The 20,025-nt window shown below is 38.1% G+C and overlaps 2 protein-coding genes across 2 annotated transcripts in view; one reads left to right on the top strand and one right to left on the bottom strand.

Moving 5' to 3' along the window:
• Positions 1 to 1,813: 1,813 nt before the first annotated feature.
• FGB (fibrinogen beta chain) lies at positions 1,814 to 14,247 on the bottom strand. The gene is made up of 9 exons (XM_015819556.1): positions 14,149 to 14,247; positions 13,936 to 13,953; positions 11,190 to 11,396; positions 9,735 to 9,918; positions 8,309 to 8,536; positions 6,883 to 6,996; positions 5,625 to 5,747; positions 3,282 to 3,567; positions 1,814 to 2,042 (listed from the first exon to the last, which is right to left on the bottom strand). Exons 1-9 carry the CDS (start codon positions 14,245 to 14,247, stop codon positions 1,814 to 1,816), a joined length of 1,488 nt encoding a protein of 495 aa, XP_015675042.1.
• A 4,967-nt stretch (positions 14,248 to 19,214) lies between these two features.
• PLRG1 (pleiotropic regulator 1) overlaps positions 19,215 to 20,025 on the top strand; it is a 28,540-nt gene continuing 27,729 nt past the window's right edge. The window contains exon 1 of the mRNA XM_015819548.1: positions 19,215 to 19,333. Within this exon, the coding sequence (XP_015675034.1) occupies positions 19,325 to 19,333 (9 nt within the window). The 5' untranslated portion in view covers positions 19,215 to 19,324. The remainder of the gene's footprint in view (positions 19,334 to 20,025) is intronic.

Raw genomic sequence — 20,025 nt, 5'->3', positions numbered from 1 at the left:
TATGTATGTATGATAGATGCAGATGAATAGTGGAAGGGGTATGCCCTTTAAGCCAGATCTGTGCATTCTCCAAATGGAACCAGTTGGCCACCATGTAACACAGACTTCTAGACTTGATGGAACAATGGCCTGATCCAGCAAGGCACTTCCTATGTTCTTACTGTTGGAACCAAGAGGCTACTCATCATTTCAATTTACCTCCTCCGACGAAATGCTATGGTAGCATTTTTGGAGCATTGGGGAAGATGACAGAAAACTTCCAAGCTGTCAAGGGATCAAAGAGGCAACCAAGTTAACAGTAACCTGAAAATACTAAACTCTATTATTTGGTAAGAATCAACCTATCAACTAGAGCAGTGGTTCTCAACCTGTGGGTCGGGACCCCATTTGGGGTCAATCGACCATTTCACGGGGGTCGCCAAGCAAGGCTGTCCGCCATTTTTTTTGTCCGCCATTTTTTTCCCCTTTTCCGGCAGGTGCCTTACCTCCCTTGGGCTGGGCCAGCTGGTGGTCGGCCTGCTCCGTCTCTGCTGCTTGCCAGCTACGCCTCGGCCGGCGCAGGGGGTGGAACCATGCATGCGCGGCACTCCCAGGCAGGGAAAGTCCTCGACTTACAACCGATTGGGTAGTCCTCGACTTACGACCGGTTTAGTCCTCGACTTACGACCGGTTTAGTCCTCGACTTACGACCAGTTGGGGTCGCGGCATTAAAAAGGTTGAGAACCACTGAACTAGAGTAAGCATGTCAAACTGCCAGCCTGCGGGCCAGATGCGTCACACCGAAACCACACCCACCCCATTGCCGGCAATGAGGAAAAAGTCCCGATATGTTGTGCAACGTCATGTGACGTCGCGAGTTTGACATGGCTGAACTAGAGAATGAGGCTATACTTCTACAGAATAATCTCACTGATGACAGTAGGACTTACTTAAAAGATATGTTTTGTTTGTAAAACCATTACAATCTGCTGACAAGGATGACATGAATCTTATGAATTTATCTCATACCCTGTCTAAACATAGCTCCATGTCCTTATATGGCTACCTTGGAGAGACTTCAGCTCTCTAATAATCCTATCAGAGATCTGTCTTAATTCTGTCTGCTTTAACTTGGGATGCCAGATGTGTGTGTGTGTGTAAAATGTTGTAAGCTGCCCAGAGTTCCCTGGTAGCAAGATGGGAAGCAAATAAATTTCATAAAACTTTCCTGTGTGTTACAAATATATTGAAAATAAAACTCCCAATCTTAATAGTTGTCTAACACGCCTTTGCAGGACTTGAGAAGTTGCGGTTTAAAATCCAAAAGAGTTTTAGTCTCCAATGATTAAAAAGAAATCAGAAACATACTAAGAGCTTTGAAAACAATGTAAAACAAAAGATATGAAGATATTGTTTTAAACAGATGGTGTAATCATTTTTGCATACTAAGAAGGAAGCTAGAAGGACAAAGCATCCTGTCCATATAACTTGGCTTCTTTTATTCAAAAAAAATGTGAAGCAAAAACTCACTCCCTATGAATATACTTTTCAATAAGTGAGCTAATGGGCAGACATTAGGATAAAATATTTATTTAGCAAAACATAGGTTTCAGTACTGCCCTTCTGTACATCACATATAACATTGTTTTGAGGGGTTGGTAGATTCATTTCCAGCATAGTCTTTCCATTTTTATCAAAATGCATTTAAACAGATCCATCAAGGAAGAATTGCTTTATTGTTCTTTTGCTGCTTTTATGCAAAGTAAAAGTTGAGTATCATGAAACAGATGTAAACACAGAAACTTGCAATTATTTATTTAAATAATCATTGTTACTAAGACTGGGAAATTGGTCTCAGCTTCAGGCTCACTTCTTTGAGTGAATACCAGGATCCTTTCCAACTCATCCACACAGTTCCATCATCTGTTCCATGTTTTGCCATTTCTGGGGTGTAGTGTCCACCCCAGTAGTATCTGCCATTTGGATTGGCTGAATGACAACGATTATACCACCATCCACCGCCATCTTCTTTAGCGCATTGCTTTTTGGGATCTGGGTGTATCCTGTGAATTAATTACACAAAACATTTAAAAGAATAGATACCATAACTGAAATGTAAATACATACTATGAATCTTGCCTTATCTTACTATGTGTATATATATCCACTGCTGTGACACACATAACAAAAATAATAGAAACATTCTAGTTTTGGCTTCTTTGATTTGAGATGTTGCACTTTTAAATATCTGTATTTCCCAATAAATTGGATTCATTTAATATTTACTGTACCTGAAACCTTCTTAAACCCCAAACAAAGCAATGTGATGTATTGCTTTAACATAATTTTTATATATGGAATAGCAAATTCAGAAACAGTTATATCTTACCCAGATAAGGTTAGTTTTTTTAATCGATTTAGCTGCTCTAGGAGATCAGTTGTCCCAAAAATGAATGCTGGATACTCATAATTTTACCTTTTGGCTACCCTTTATAATCTTTTCCAGATAGAAAAGCAACACTATACACCTCTAATGGAGAGTTAGAATGGTAATGGTATTGGATTAAAAGTAAACAGACTGAGATTCAAGTCCATCTCAACCACGGGAACTCACTAGATCAGTGGTTCTCAACCTTTTTAATGCCGCGACCCCCAACCGGTCGTAAGTCGAGGACTAAACCGGTCGTAAGTCGAGGACTAAACCGGTCGTAAGTCGAGGACTACCCAACCGGTCGTAAGTCGAGGACTTTCCCTGCCCAGGAGTGCCACGCATGCGTGGTTCCGCCTCCTGCGCCGGCCGAGGCGTAGCTGGCAAGCGGCAGAGACGGAGCAGGCCGACCACCAGCTGGCCCAGCCCAAGGGAGGTAAGGCACCCGCCGGAAAAGGGGAAAAAAATGGCGGACAAAAAAATGGTGGACAAAAAAAATGGCGGACAGCCTTGCTTGGCGACCCCCATGAAATGGTCGATCGACCCCAAATGGGGTCACGACCCATAGGTTGAGAACCGCTGCACTAGATAAATTTCAGTCAGTCACTTTCTCACAACCTAATTTGTTCCATACATGGAACGGAGGAAAGAATACTTTTTCTCCCATCATGAGTTCCCACAGGAAAAGTGGGATAAAAATTGGACAAATCATATGAATTTCAGTAATGAATTTCACTGAGTTCAACAGAGCTTATTCATAAGGAACTATCAAAAAAAAATTACCCCAAAATCCTCTGTAGGAGGATGATTCAAAAACGTTTTGCAGGTGCTATATAAAACTATAAAGAAACCAAGTGAAAATGCATATACTTACCATCCATCATTGTCTCTGTCAAAAGTGCTAAAGAACATGCCGTTATGGATTGTCATTGTCCTGTTTTCACCAAATAGCTGTGAAGCTCCTTCTAAAAGTGCGTTTCCAGCTGTACCCCTGTAGTTACTAACAGAGAGCTGGTATTTGCTGTTTTCATTCTGAATACTGAAGCCTCTATAGTGGGCCATAACTTTAGCGCCTTCCCAATCTTCCAGTTCAATTAAAAGTTCAGTAGGCCCCAATTTGGAAATCTGATTGATTTTGTCGTTTCCAAGCCAATATTCACCTGTGACACAAAATAAATCCCCTGAAGCTCTTTTCATCAAATTTTAAGCAGTCTCTTCAACTTGTCATAAACCTATACCATAATAACTGAGCCAAAGTCATTATGAATGTATGAAAAAAAAAACTGATTTATATGTACTTATTTACCTTTTGCAGTATTCCGAGTCCATACTTAAAAGAATGGCTGGGGACTGGTGGCTTGAATGTTCTTTTTATTGAGGTCAATAAAAGGCAACTTGACAAAGATTCTGAAATGCATGTCTAACCAAAACACTCCGTGAACCAAACTGCAGCTGATAGAAATTGACAACTGTCATAGTGAAAATCCTCCTCTCTATCCTTTCCACAAAGTTTGGCTCATTTTGAAGTGAGACGACAATGCATGGAAAACTAGTAGCAGGGGATATTTCTAAACTGATATGTGGAAAGAGTGAAGAAGTAAACCTTTCTTTTTCTGAACACGGCAGTCTATATCAAAACAAAGATTCTCTCTGCATTCATTATCTATTATCTATATATAAATAAAAATGTAAATGTTCGTTTGTTCAAAATCTTAAATCTCTGAAATTTCTTCACTGATTGCTTTGAAATTTTGACACAACGTTGCAATCGAATACGCGCGTGTTTTTATATACCTACTATTATATAGATGTCACACCTGTGACAGGTAAAAACATGCTTTTTTGAAAAACAGCGCCATCTGTTGGACGTAAAAGCAACACACGCTTTTACCAGACTGAGCCACAGCAGCGCGTGGCGGGGTACAGCTAATATTAGCATATAATTTTACACTAAATTGCACTTTACACTAGATTGCAGGTAATATATTTAACTTCAGATGTAGCTTGGAAGTCTCTAAGGAACCTCTAAGGAAGGAAAGTTCCACAACTGTTAGGCAATTAAGGAAAAATGTTTCTTGACATTCCTTTGGTATAGATAATTTATGCATTAATAGAAAATTCAAGCAAACACTGACAAATTTAAAAGATTAAAGGCCAAAACTGACACTTTGATTTGTATTCCCACCTGAAAGAAGAGTACAAATGTAGATAATAGAACAGTTAGAACAGAAAGTAATGAAGACTACAAAAGGAAATATAGTCTCAGTCTCCTCCCCAAAATAGCTGCTGGACAGTAAGGTTTTTTTTTTTTCTCCTGCTGATGAGCTGCTAATCTTGCTGCCAAGCTTTGGCAGGTTGGTGCCTGGATTTGAATGGCAGCACTTAGGAATGACCCAAGATGGTTATCAGACAACCATGGACCCACCCAGGATGAGAAATTTTAAAGATTACACTTTCTAGTGAGAACTGCAAAAGCCAAAATTCAGGCTTGCCCTCTTTTACAACAGCAAAAAACTGACCAAATTGGTTTTCTCTAAGAAGATTAAAAGAGATTGGAGAATGGATTTATTATACTTAACTCAAAAACAACTAGAGTTGGACTTTTTCGGGAAGATAGATCAACTTTGGAGAATGGATCTATTATATTTAATCAAACAACAATTGATAAGAGATGGTATTAAGAAACAATCGTGAATATTTGATCCAGGACGAATTAGAGTTAACTGTTGGGATGACTTTGGATAGATTAAAGTATAAAGAGGTAGTATACTTTCTATGAGTTGAATACAATAATGGTTTGTTAACAGAGGGTTTTGAAATTTTAATCTTGTTTTTGGTTTGTTTATTTGTTGTTCCTCCTGTTAACTATTTGACCATTAATATAGTAGATACAGGACACATTAACAATTTGTGAATAGAATTAGAAATTTGAAAAAAGTGAGCCTGTTTTGCAAGGGGTGGGAAAGTAATATTGTTGTAATATATTTATCAGTAATCAATGTGGGGGGTAATATATGTATATGTATTTGTGTTTTTTTAATGCACTTTTAATTGCTTTGTTTTTTATTTGCTTCTGTGAATTATTTTTTTGAGTTTTGCATTTTAACTTTTGAATAAAAAAAATTTATTTAAAAAGAAAATATTATGTTTCATCTTGCTTAGCAGAGACAATTGTTAATTATGTATTGATAAACACTGCTGGAAAACAGATTCTTACCTGGGGTGTCACAGTAGTTTTTACCACCACTGTAAGCAATATTTCCAAACCCTTTTTTATATGCATCCCATTTTCTTCCAAAGCCAACACTCCCATCTTGGCGGTTTTGAATTAGAAGCCAACCTGTTCAAAATTATAAATTATAGTTTTAAGTTTTATAATTATAAAACTATTATATAGTCCACTTTCGTGAAATATTTCCATAAAGCTTGAGAACTAGAGGATGGGGAACGGACAAGATGACCTTTGTAGATTTCCTACTCTGAATGGACTCCACCTTGTTAACACTGTTATGCTTAGCCAATCGTTTGCCCTCCTCTTCTATGCTCAGTCTATTGCCTAGAACAGGGCTTTTCAACCAGTGGTACGGGTACCACCTGTGGTACATTGGCACCTGGCAGGTGGTACGCAACCATCCTAGAAAAGTGGTAGCGGGGGAGGGGAATGAGCTGAACCGGTAGCAGCACCGCACAAGCCTGAGCGAGAGATGGCTGGAGCTGCAGGGCTGTTTGCTCAGCGGAAGCGCCAGGGGCTGTCAGGGCTCAGCGGAAGCGCCAGGATCAGCACCAGGCTCCAGCTGGAGCTCGGCGCTGATCCTGGCGCTACTGCTGAGCCCTGAAGAAGCGCCAATCAGCTGGAATGTTGCAGCATCTCCAGGGTCTTGTGATTTACTGTACATTCAGATGCGTGGCAATTGATTCATATTTATGACGGTCCCAGTGTCATGTGAGGTGACCAAAACCTGCTGCAACCACCCAGCAGACGGGGGGAATAAAAACCAAACACCCCCCACCCCCGCTGCCAATCCCAACAGAAATGCTCACAACAATGAAAACCTCAGACAGGAAGAAGAGCACCGCCGGGTGGGCAGGCAGGTGTCTTGCTCGGCTGTGGCTTGGGTGACACTTTTTTCAGTGCCATTGTAAGTTCGAACAGTCACTAAGTGAACTGTTGTAAGTCAAGGACTACCTGTACTTGATCACTTTTTTCCTTTTTTTTTGTCATCAAGTTTTTGACACCTTGCTAGGCGACTGGTGGTACTCGGATATTGCCATATCCTAAAAGGGGTACAATGGGTGAAAAGGTTGAAAAGCCCTGGCCTAGAAAATAAGATCCCAGCATTTAGAAGTGGGTGTTCTTGTTTTTTTGCTCTTATCATGGCACACATACAGTACTTGAAGAGGTAAGTGGCTATTATAAAGGCAATGGATCCATCATGTGAAACAATTTTGATTAAGAATACTAGCTTAACAATTACCTCCATTTTCTGTAGTCATATCACAATACGCTCTGAATGGCTTAAAGAAAGGATCGGGCTGAACAAGGTACAACTCAGACGTTTCACCTCCTTTTCTATATATGTCTTCACACTCTGCAAACAGAAATCCATTATCTAGTTTAGTGATCAACGAAAATGTTCTGAACAGAGGAATAAGTAATTGTCTGAACTACATAAATTTATCACATAATTTAAACTGCACGGGAAGACTTGAAGATTTTAATCTGCAATAAACATCTACCAGAGAATTTTCAAGTGTCTACTTGCTTTTGGGATCTCTGCCTTACCTAGGACTAAATGCATTTTTAGAAATGCTGATTTGGACATTCTTTCGTCCATCCCACTGTAAGGCTTGAATTTGGCCATATAGAAGCCATCAGTGCTGAGGTAAAAAATAACTATTATATAAACATGGAACTTATGTATCCAACTCTCAAGGTTAAGGGAGGAATAACCAAGCAAGGTGGGAGAAAAATGTCTAGGATGTAAAATTTGAGACTATCTTTATTTATTTCTTCTGCATTAGACAAATCTTCTCTATATACATGACTTCTTTCTTATCCGAACGAATGGAATTTATCAAGTCATGTCACACTTATGATGCTCTTGCTATTTTTGAATATGGTAATGAGTTTATGGAGTCAAAATTTCTGTTGTGTTTGTTGTGAAGTCTAACTTCAAACAATGTCTGAATGCAAGCTTTCCTGACAAATGAGCCCATGAGATATAGTACAAGAAATAAAGAGATACTTTTAAAATATCTACTATTAACTTAAAGTCCAAGAATTAGTTCTCACATATTCCTTTAAATGGTTGAGAAATAAGAGCAAGGAAAGCAACAAACAATCAGCTTGCTGCAGGCTAGAAAGGATAACTTGTGGAGCTATAAATGCAGCATTTCTTGACTTAATTTCAAAGGTTCTCCATAGTCACAAATAACTTCTTTTCCAGGACGGAAGGAAGGAAGGAAGGAAGGAAGGAAGGAAGGAAGGAAGGAAGGAAGGAAGGAAGGAAGGAAGGAAGGAAATCAAAGTATAAAGGTAGCCCATCCACACATAACTCTAGCTTCATACATCACAGGCTTCACATCTAACCATATTGGCATGTAGTCCTTGAAGATTCTCATTTCCACCCCAGAACTGTCAATGGCCAGTTACAAGGGCCGTAAGGGACAACATGAGAATCTAGGGATGTTGGATTCAAAAGGTGCATCAGTATTATGTAGTGCAATTATCCAGGACAAATGTCGGTAATCCAAAGATACAAAGCAATGGGCAATGTTGACTTTGCAGGAAGTCTCTCAGAGGAGACTGAAATGTAAGGATCTCCCCATAGTGGTATCCAAAATTGTCTAAGAATCTGTCCCATTTCTAGAGCAAAGCAAGTGGGAGAATTGAAACATTACCTTTGCCACTCACTACTGGGATATTGCAAGAAACTGTACAAGAGGTTTGGCATTCAGACAACTGTGTTGTAATGGCGTTTTCTAGTTTTTGTAATTTTTTGTTCAAAGTATCCACAACTGAACGAAGAAGTCGTAAACTGGATGGAACACTGTTATCTAATTGCTCTTTGATGTAAATGTAGTGTTCCTCAAGTTCTCTGTTATATTGGGAAATTAAATTCTGATTATCTGGAGAGAGAAAAGAAATGAATGTAAAGAGGTGGTAGGCTTTTTAAAAAGAACAACAACAAAATACATTTAACAAGATATTAAGACGTTCCATTTTCTTCTAATTCCTCTACTACGCTCCAGGATATAAGAAGACAGATTTTCCAATCTTTGTAAATTTCTATGAACAGGTGGCACTATGTGCAAAATAAATAACTGCAAATTAGTTTTATAAATCAAATCCCAAACTTCCTTCCCCTTTTCTTCTTAGACAAAGATCACCAATGATTGAGGCAAATATATGCTTACTGGATCCAGTACGCAAGACAGATACTATTATTAATTTAAGTATTTTTCTCTCTTGGGTTCCTAGATTATTATAGGTCTCATCATTCCCAGGAAAAATGGTTAATAGTCACAAATGAAAGAAAATATGCATCAAAAGCATTTAATAACCCAGGGTTTGGAATCATTAGTTACTCGGATTGAGAACCAATTGATGTGACAAACTTGACGTACTGATATGCATGACAAATTTCACAAACAGATTTTGCAACCAAAGATATGCAAGTCTATTTAAAAGATTGCAAGTAAAGTGTGGACTGGAATGCAACAACTCTAATTTTATTAGTTTAGTAGGACTCTCTTTTAAATAAAGTGAGGATTATACTAGTAAACTGTTATTTACATTACCAAATGTATAACTATAAAGAAAAGGCAACAGTGATTACAATTATTTTTATAGATATTATAGCAAACACACAGAAAGTAGAAAATTGTTGTCTCTACCATATAAGCTTTGTTTATTAAGTTTGCATCACTTGTCAACCTTTTGGCTTAAATCGCGTGTCTATGGAGATTCTCCGTCATCCAGGTCATAGTAGTTCCAAAACTGCTTTTTCAAAAGGCAACTGGACTTTGTTTTTACTTGAAGACATTTTGCTTCTCATCCAAAAAGCTTCTTCAGTTCTGAATAAGCAAACGTTTTCAAGGAAAAAGAAAGCCCAGTTGCCTTCTGAAAAAGAACTGTTGGGACTTAAGTCACGGGATTTAAGTGTACTTGATTCAAATGTACTTATTTTGTAGAATGTGTTTGCATGTTCATATTGTTTGCTACCCTTCATTTGTTTAAAAAAAAACAAAACTTTCATGATGAAAACAAGGTAGTTTTGCCTACATATTAATTTACTGTTTGACACATTACTCTATTAGGCGTTACCTGTATATTGTTTCTGTCTTTTGGCTAAACGTTCGTCCAATAAATGGGCATAATTATTAATAGTCGTAGAGGACTGGTGTAGGTTCTGTGCTTTGTCTCTTAGCTCCTTAAGAGTTGGCTTCACTGTATTTTCTTGCTTCAACAGTTCAGTTCTCAGCTCACAACCAGTTGGACATAATACACCCTTAAAAAGAACAACAAATTCAGTGGGTTAATTCAAAATTATAAATGATAAAAAAAAACCTTTAAAAAGGTTCTGTTGGGATAGCTCTCTTCAGTATCAAAACTACACTAAACAAGATGGTTGAGATTAATCCTTTTCTGTTTTTGCTGTGAGCTTTATAAAAATCTCTCCTCTTAAAAACACCTCGCACCAATACAAGTAATGTTTCCCATGTAATAATTCTTTATGATATATAGGGTATCCAATGGATCTAGTGAGACGAAGGGTGCTATGCATGGAGGCTTGCAGAAATATGGAAGCCTTTTCCCCAGAGTGCCATCACAAGTACCTGGGAGGAGCCCTAAAGAGTTAAAAAAAAATGAATGAGACTCAGCTGTCTGGTCCTGTCCTTTCTTTCTTCAAGCAAAGTTATGTGGTAAGGAAATGAGCCTAACAGCATTCTGAACTGGATGCCTTATGGCATCCTACGAGAAAGGACATCTCTGCCGCAAATATCAGGCAAATAGTGAAAGAGATGATATATATACTCAAACAATTATCGAAACCACCTAATTTGAGTACAAAAAAGTTCTAAAACAATCTTCCTAGGAATCAATGTTTGTGTCAAGTGTCTGATTAACGAAACACTTAAAAGGACTTTCAGGCATATTTTTTCCTAAAAGCATTTATTACAGCATGGTGGAAATGCTTAGGTCTGGCTTCTCTTCCGTTACGCATATACATTCTAAGCATTTCCCACCCCCTTATTTTGGGGTCATGGTTCACATCTTCCAATCAACTTGGAAGATGTGATTTACTTCCGGTTTCTTTCTCCTGGGCTATCCTTATTCTCCTCCCTTATTCCCTGTTGCCTGGTTTAACTATAAAAATACCAGACAGTTCTGCATATTGTCAAAGCAAGAATATACAGTATTTGCAGCGTTGACAGTTTGTGTATGTGTGTATGTGTGAATTCTATTTGAAATGGTTTATTATTATAGCAAATGGTCACATAATAAATGGACATGCATATAAACATTCAATTTAATAAAATGCACAATCAATCTGCAAAGGAAACTTTAATGAAAGCAATGTATTATTTATTCTTAAACATTCTAGCCCAGGGATAGGCAACCTTGGCTCTTTTATGACTTGTGGACTTCAACTCCCAAAATTCCTCAGTCAGCATGGCTGGTTCAGGAATTCTGGTTATTGAAGTCCACAAGTCATAAAAGAGCCAAGGTTGCCTACCCGTTCTAGCCCAACTCTACCTCAGTACAACTAACACCTACCAGTTCCTCTGCCAAGTGTTTGCAGCCTCCGCTATCAGGGTAAACGATTGGCTCTTGCTTTGCACCAGTAACAGGTTTTTTGGTTGGACGAGCTTGATACCTTATACCACCAACCGGAGGAAGAGGAGCTGGCTTGAGAGTCGGAAGTGCCTCCCATTTCTTGTTCAATGGCCTGTGTCCTCGTGCAATGTCACCTTTATTTTCAATCTATTTAACAGCAAGGAAAAATACTATTACAAACTGCAAACAGTCAGAATTTTCAAGATGAAAGATTTTCTAGCAAAAAACACAGACAATCAAATTCTCAAAAAAAAAGTGACGCAAATGCATGTGAAAACAAGCTGTGCCATATTTCTGTGAATTGTATTTTTCTTGGTTTCTTATTTTGTTAAATTTATATCCTGAGTTTCCTTGAGACATCAAGTTGACACCAAAATAAGTATGTATTCTTTCCATTAGGCTTACCTCATTCCATCCACAGAAAAATATTAAGGCACAAACAAGTAATTATTCATCATTCCACAGACTAATACACCTCTTCTTTCAAAGGGCTGTTGTCTTCTATTATTATAGTATGCACAGAGTATGCAGAGTCCTAATTCACACTATATACCAGTGGTGGCGAACCTATGGCACGCGTGAGCCCTCTCTGTGGGCACGCGTGCCATGCCCCGGAGATGGCGAGAACCTGGCTCCCGCTGCCCTGGCCCCGCCCACCCAGTCTGCCATGACCACTGCGGCCACGCCCCTCCAGCACCCGGTGATAAATAGGTGGGTTTGGGGTTGCAATTTGGGCACTGGGTCTCTAAAAGTTTTGCCATCACTGCTATATACCTACTCAGAAAAAAGCTCTATTACTCTCAGAAAAATGGATTTATGATTGCAAACGTGATGTGATTGAGCCATGGTTTTACAAAATTAACATTAACAAATTAATTCTCGTTATATATCTTTACTCAAATGTAAAACCCATTAGCTCAATGGGATTTATTCCCAAAAATGGAGAAATAGGATTCCAGCCTCTTTGTTTACTTAATTCAATTTAGATATCGTCCAACTCCAACTGTCTCTAGGTAGGTCACAAATAACTAACATAGAAACCAATACAAACCTAAACCCAAATGGGATTTGGGAACAATATACAGCCTAGAAAAAAAGTAACCATCAACAAGCCCAATTAATGAGCCCCATCCATTTCACCACATGTCTTGATGGCTTTATGGAACACCATGAGGGTTGGAACCACACAGAATGCATGGGAAACTCATTTCAAGTGTTAGTTTGTTGACGGAAGCAGCAAGCAACACACATCTCCAAAATGTGTCTGTATGCAGGATTTATATTGGGAGCACCTGAATTGTTCAATATAATGCACAATAAAAGTTGATCTGAAACCACATGGAGGAGAAGAAGCCTCTAAATATATTAGAAGAGGGAAACAGCATGGCGAAAAGCTTGACCTCCTTCTGCTTAATGCTGTCAAATATTATCCCCTCCACATATATAGCTTTTGTTGGGAAAAAGAGGGTGCTGGATAGTTTAATCATAAAATATCGTTGCTGGGCTTAAAAAGAAAAAAATGGAAGACTAATAATAGTCATCCAAATTTTTGCACTCCACTTACAGAAGCCCACCTTAGCTGAACATATGGCCTAAGAATAAATCACCAAGACTAACCAAATGAAATTTAAAAATCCACATGTGCAAAAAGGAAAAAGAAACAAAAGCCAAAGGATATCAGTTTAAAGTAACTAGGAAAAAGTTTCATGACATGAAGATCTTACGGCTTATATATATATCCACTTTATGAATAACACGTTCCGTGGATGTGGGCTTTGGATCTGGATATAAGAAATCAGAGTTCAAAAATCATGGAAGAGCTTGGTTTTATATTTCCAAAATTTCTCACACGACATTTTATAGAACAAAAGATAAATTTAAAATAAGTTGGAAAGTAGTTAAAATATTTTGTACTCAAAAAGATAGCAACTTGAGGCCCTATGGCTACAAATATGAAGAGAAACAAGCTTTACTTTCTTAGATTACACACATATATGTATTATGCTATGTACATATGTATATATTAGCTATATGGCTTGTCACTAATTAGCATGTTAATCATACATTTTGTATAATATTTTGCTGGTAAATAATCTAATACCAGATTTCATTTCAAAAAAATTTAAAAATTAATTTACAAATGTATATTAAGCATAATAAAATTGTATTTATTAAATTAAGAAAATTTAATATTGCCTTTAGACTAATGTAGAATATATATTTAATTTCTAAAAAGTTCAATGATTACCTACTCAGACAATAGGATTTTGTTTCAGATATCTTCAGTGTGCATTATGAAGATCAATGATCCTATACTCCACCCATTTAACTATAGGAATGACATGGATGACTGAGAAACTCCATAGACATAGAGGAATGAAAAACACTTCCATATTCTTTCTTCTTACATTCTTTTTAGAACCATAACCAGAGGAGTATAAAGATACCATAAATGATGCTGGTTCCCCTTATATCTGCCAGATTTCATTCCAAGTAGTGATAAAATTTGCTTTGGAATTTAATTTTTTCAGACAATTTCAATTTTTCTGTATATGGATTTTTCTGCATTAAGGAATTTGATAGGAAACTATCAACCCATTATCCGAATGCAGTCTAACACAAAAACAAGTATAAACACATATAGGCTATCTATTTTAATATATTTTTTTTAAAAAAAGATTCTTACCGGTGGTGCAACAGTTGCCTGTATGAAGAAAAGAAGAAGAAAAGAGAAGAGAAGAGAAATTTTTTAAAAATATGTACTCGGATGGGCAAAAGTGCAGTACTTTTTTCTTAGGTTAAGTTGAAAATTAAACTTTCGTTTATACAAATTAGAAATATGTTTTAATCTAAGTGAAATGGAAATTATGCTACTATATAAAAGAAGTTATATTCTAACCTCATCTTCATCATAGTCTGCAGGGTCGCCAGATTTAACCAGAGCAATGGAAAGAAGGAAGAGCAATAGTAGTTTCATGATACTGAGTCGCTTGAACATCTTTCCAGTATTTCCCCCAAATTCAGGAAGGCAAATCCAAGCCCCTATATAAGTGAATCATCATGAGGGCTACTAACTGATTCCTGATAGGTCCAACTGTTCAAATAGCTAATAGTTAACCTTATTGTGCCTGGACAGTCACTAATTGAGCAATATTTTTTGCTATGTATAAGCTTAAGCACAGAAACAATGAGTTTTTTAAATATAGTTCTGCTCATTTACAGAAATCAAATGGAGGTGATTCAAAATTATCAATATTCGGTGGAGCTTTAACACATTTTTTTGAATTTGGTTTATATCTTTGACTAATAGCAACTTCGGCTGTTGTAGTTTGGAGATTCTTCTTTGCAGTATAATTTGTACTGTCAAATGACAACGTCAACCTGAAGCACAGCACCACTTTGTAAAAACATAATTTGTCTGTCAAGTTACAAACCTTATTGTACAATTGAGCTTTAAGGCTTGCATAAAGAAAAACAATTGTGAACGGGATGGTAAATGTGTTCCTTGCATAAAAAACAGGGTTTCTGTATCAGGGAAAATTATGTTTGGGAATTCACACTGTATTTTGTCCTAATTAAAACAATCAAATCCCATAGTTATTGACATAATGGATACCAATTTTTTCAACTGGACAAAAAAAAAATGGTAACCCTTACAGGAAAAGGAAAGTGACAAAAAAACAACTCATGTTTACATCAGGAATTAGGATGGAAGAACATAAGGTTTGGATTTATGTTATGGCATCACTGTATGTTATTTTTTTTCTGACATTAACTCAGTTTTCTGCAGATGCTTGTCAAACTTTCAGAAAAGTTCCCAAGTCTATATTATAGGGCAATAATCTTTATTAGGCCAGCTGAAGCTAAAAGAAGTGGTATAGCCATATTATATGATACTGAATTTATCCCACTGCTCAAAATACTGCTGTAGGTTTTCTGTGGTAGCTTGATCTTTGAGAGAACAAAATTTTGATGGCTATATTATTTTATCATACATGCACGTTTATTGTAGTGTTAGCTGCTCAGTTATTAAGATGGGTGACCATATAAATACATAAATTATGAAAAGAAGATTCTGCAACTAAAAGACCTGAAAACCATCCACCAGTATTCTTTTTAAAAATATCCCTTCTATGGCCTCCTGTCCAATGAAGGAATTGTGATCCAATTCCATAAAGTAATAGATGTTGAAGTTGGAAGGGGAAATCTGGAAACTGCCAGTATATGTGAAGAAGTGGTATTTACTTATGTTATAGTCTGCCTTACAGTAAGGAATGTGTGTGTGTGTGTGTGTGTGTGTACTGTATAGCATTCTTTCTTCCTAATTTTCCACATCTCCATGAAACAGATTGTGCTGAGAAATATGATTTGATCCAAGACAATTAGTGAACTTACGTGACTGATGGAGGACTAGAACTAGGGCCTCCCCATTCTTACCACAACATCTTAACTAACTTCTTATAAATTTGTCATAAGGCCTTTGGAGCACTACCTAATTAGCATCCTAAGATCTGAACATATATAACATGAAATATAGGAATGCCACATTTGATGTTTTTTGTATTAGCCATTCCTGAACATATCTCATTGATATGTTGATGTACAGATAGTTTGATCTATTGATATACCAGTGTTATAGCAGGAAAATGTGGAACATAGCATCCAATGACCTATAAAATCAGCAAAGTAAAATAGACAATTGTTCAATTAGTACATAGTGCACCAAAGCAGTGTTAACATTACAAAATAGTCTTCCCAGCTAGACCACAAATAATGTCTTGCAGCATTTAGGGGAAATTATTTGACTATATTTATTATCCTGTTGACCAATACAAGCCACCATGATTGCCTAATTTGAACTGCAACAGCATAGAGAGATGTCTATTTGCTACTGCAGTTCATATTAGACAAACGGATTACACAGGACAATCATGGTTTCTCTGAACTATTATGACTAAGCCTATAGCATATTGTCTTGCCTGAGCTTTTTATGAGACTGAGGTATATAAATAAGCTGCATTGCTAACGTTGGATGGAGAACAGTGTTTTTGATGTAAATAGAAGTGGAGGTAAAGATGTTGGTAGGCATTTTGTTCATCCTTGGGTTTTCATTCATTTACCAAGTTATTTATTTAGCCAGTGGGGGACAGAGATGCTAACTTGCATTGTTTGCCTTACTGGATTTATTCAAACAGTGGTGAAATATCCTGTCCTATCAGATGAGTCAAGGCCACCGCTCAGTGACTCTCTTATCAATGCTATGCCTTTGTGCATAGCACCGGGAACAGAGACTTTTGACCAAATATAAGCAATGTGTCCCTCTAGTTATTTATTTAAAAGTGTTTTTTCACAAGTGGTGTTGCAAGTTTATTCTGTGAAAATTTTGTCGTTTCGTTTGTATTTCAGATAGAGACTATAGAGTTAAACAGTAGACTCCTGTCGTTTTACAACGTCGTTATTGAAGAACATTTACTCTTGGATAGATAACATTAGTGTTTCCTTTGTTGGTTTTGTAAAAGACTTCTGCTTACGTCAAAGGTCAAAAATAAACGGGGTCGACTCATTTATATCGTCCACATAGTACACTTAATCCAAATGTACATTTTTAAATATAACTTGTTTGAAAAAAGGAACACTTCTTTTTCTATTGCTTATTTATAACACACACACACACACACACACACACACAAATCAATGGCTGATTTAAAAAAAATGGATTGGAATTATCAGAATAGCTCTTAGTCACTTAACTATTAAAAATTCACTATCAATATATTTAATGAAAATTATTCCAAAGAAAATCTTAAAATCCATTATTAAGCAAGACTTATTAATATGTGATATATTTTGAAACTTGATGGCCACCTAGTTTCTTTAGAATTTTGTATGTCATCCCATTTTGGTTACTGGCATGGTTATCTGCCACAAATTGAGATTATTTTAAAATGCACGCAATAGCATCATAGTGCAAACCCTAACCATATATATTTGCAGTTTTGCACATTTTATCTTACAATTTTTCTTTCCACAAATGCTCAGATATTTGCAGATGATAATTTCAGCAACAAAAGCATGATATTCCTTTATTTATTAGGAAATAAGCAGCTTTAAACTCAAACTCTGATAAATTCAGCAAATCTTGAGATTTAAAGTACAGATGACTATAGCTTTGTTTTAAACCTAGTCGCCTCTAGAACAGGGGTCTTCAAACTTGGCCCTATTTTAATGACTTGTGGACTTCAACTCCCAGAATTCCTCAGCCAGCGTGCCTGGCTGAGGAATTCTGGGAGTTGGTGCCCACAAGTCATAAAAGGGCCAAGTTTGAAGACCCCTGCTCTAGAAGCATTGAACTGCAACCCCCAACCAGCCTAAATCTTTCATCAGTTTGGATTTTGGCATTTTTTCATTTGGGTGGGGAAAAAAATAGCCTCATCTTTTGATACTGATATAATTGCTTAATGGTACTTTGTCCTGAAACAAAGCTAAACTACACTCTCTTCTGTTCAGAATCTGTAATGACACTTTTTGCCCCAAAATATAAAATGAAGCCAGAGGATGAAAGTTGTTCAAAGATGTATACAACTCTGAAATACTATTAAAACTTCATAATATATTCTTCTAAACTTCTAAAATATATTTTTGATTTTTGTTGAATATTTGGAGTGCATAGGAGACTGTCTTTTTTTAAAAAAAAAATCACACTCCATTAACCTCCCCCATATGCCTTAAAAAAAAAATCTAGCAATCATTCTGCCTGAAGTGCTTTTCATTTTTCAACAGGCTACTTCAGCATTTTTTACCCAAAGCCTAGCTTTGGTTGACTTTAGTAGGTGTAAGCATTTATTTTGCAGCTACTTAAATTCTATAATTTCTCTTAATACTTCTCAATGCCTGGATGCAACATGGCCCAATGATAACCCAGAATTTCCTTAAGGATCAACTATCTCGGGAATCCTCTACTAGCAAATCTTATTACGGACGCAAATTAGAGCTCGTCAGGGTATCACAAATCACGCCAACATACTTTTCTGCTTAAAGGCTGGAGGAGTGGCTGCAAAAAAGAACTGGATAGATCTTTTATTACTATAATATACCATTACTATAATATAGTAAGTATGGTATACTTACTATTCTTCTAAGTTTTCCATTCCTTTAATAGCATCAAAACTAGTTTTAACTTTTACAAACCATTTATTTTGGTTTTCAGAAAACTTAAAATTTAGAATTTCCCGATTCACAATTTTCCAAACTCTTGATTTTTGAACCAAATCCGGAACTGGAGAGGCAGAGCAGAACGTGGATCTTGCGATCTCCCCTTCTCAGTTTATAAGCAATCTACCGAATTTGACAGTGCTAAGCTGCACTTCCCCCACGCGTGGACCTTGGGAGTAAGTCTCACACATTTCAACTATTAATATAGGTCAGGGGTAGGCAACCTCGGCTCTTTTATGACTTGTGTACTTCAACTCCCAGAATTCCTGAGCCGGCGTGTCTGGTTCAGGCATTCTGGGTATTGAAGTCCACAAGTCATAAAAGACCCAAGGTTGCCTACCCCCTGAATTATAGGTTATAGGACATTTATCGCCGTTATTTCTTCCACCTCGCTCTCATCCGCAGCTCTCTCATTGCTGCTGCTGCTGCTGCTGCCACCAAGACCCCTGCCTGAGCCTCTGTCTCAGTGTTTCTCAACCTTGACCATTTTAAGGCATGTGGACTTCAACTCCCAGAATTCCACAGCCAGCATTGCTGGCTGTGGAATTCTGGGAGTTGAAGTCCACATGCCTTAAAATGGTCAAGGTTGAGAAACACTGCTCTAACCTCTAGCCTCGCATCTACCTCCCCTTCCCCCCCCCCTCCCGCCATCCCAAGCCGTCCGGAGTCGATTCGCTCTGCGAATGGCGCGCTTTTGCGCATGCTCCAGATGCGAGCCGAAACGTCACTTCCGTCGCGGCGGTGACCATTGCCGGAAGCGCCCGTTGGTAACAGACCTGGTTGTGGTGTAGGGTCTGCGCGGTTCCGTTGAGGGGGGGATAAGTTGCCGGAACGGCTGGCTTCACCGAGGCCAAGCTGCCATCATGATGGAGGTAAGAAAATAGAGCGCTTTTCTTCCGACCCTTTGCACATGGCCAGAGCTGCTACGGCCAGCTGATTCGAAAGGGAATTAGTGACGACGCCCTCGGTCTTTGCTGCTGGGGCTGGGTTCGGCCAACACCTTTAGCCCACCACCCGCCTCCCCCAAACGGTCAGCTATGTATAGGAGCCTAATAGGGTGCCGCCTTAGGCGAAGACTGCCGTGAGAGGATCAAAAGTGTAAATGTAAATGGTAGTATAAACAGGCGTAGAATCAAAATCCCGTGAAGTCTTAGTACCGCTTAGTAAGGCCACATCTGGAATACTGCATCCAATTTTGGTCACCCCGTTACAAAAAAAGATGCTGGGACTTTGGAAAAAGTGCAGAGAAGAGCAACTGGAATGATTAAACTACAGTGGTTCTCAACCTGTGGGTCGGGACCCCATTTGGGGTCGATCGACCATTTCATGGGGGTCGCCAAGCAAGGCTGTCCGCCATTTTTTTTGGTCCGCCATTTTTTTCCCCTTTTCCGGCGGGTGCCTTACCTCCCTTGAGCTGGGCCAGCTGGTGGTCGGCCTGCTCCGTCTCTGCCGCTTGCCAGCTACGCCTCGGCCGGCGCAGGGGGCGGAACCACGCATGCGCGGCGCTCCCGGGCAGGGAAAGTCCTCGACTTACGACCGGTTGGGTAGTCCTCGACTTACGACC

The sequence above is a fragment of the Protobothrops mucrosquamatus genome, unplaced genomic scaffold (genome assembly GCF_001527695.2).
Source record: "Protobothrops mucrosquamatus isolate PMUCROS unplaced genomic scaffold, P.Mucros_1.0 scaffold945, whole genome shotgun sequence".
NCBI classification, from domain to species: Eukaryota; Metazoa; Chordata; class Lepidosauria; order Squamata; family Viperidae; genus Protobothrops; species Protobothrops mucrosquamatus.
Note: the sequence above shows the minus strand (reverse complement) of the source record. Positions and strands in the feature narration are given on the sequence as shown.

Coding starts and splice junctions, on each gene's coding strand:
- FGB (XM_015819556.1), bottom strand. CDS start 14,247: ATGTTCAAGCGACTCAGTATCATGAAACTACTATTGCTCTTCCTTCTT. Junction 9,919..11,189: donor AACACTTGGCAGAGGAACTG/GTAGGTGTTAGT, acceptor GTTCTTTTTAAG/GGTGTATTATGTCCAACTGG. Junction 8,537..9,734: donor AAGACAGAAACAATATACAG/GTAACGCCTAAT, acceptor TTCTCTCTCCAG/ATAATCAGAATTTAATTTCC.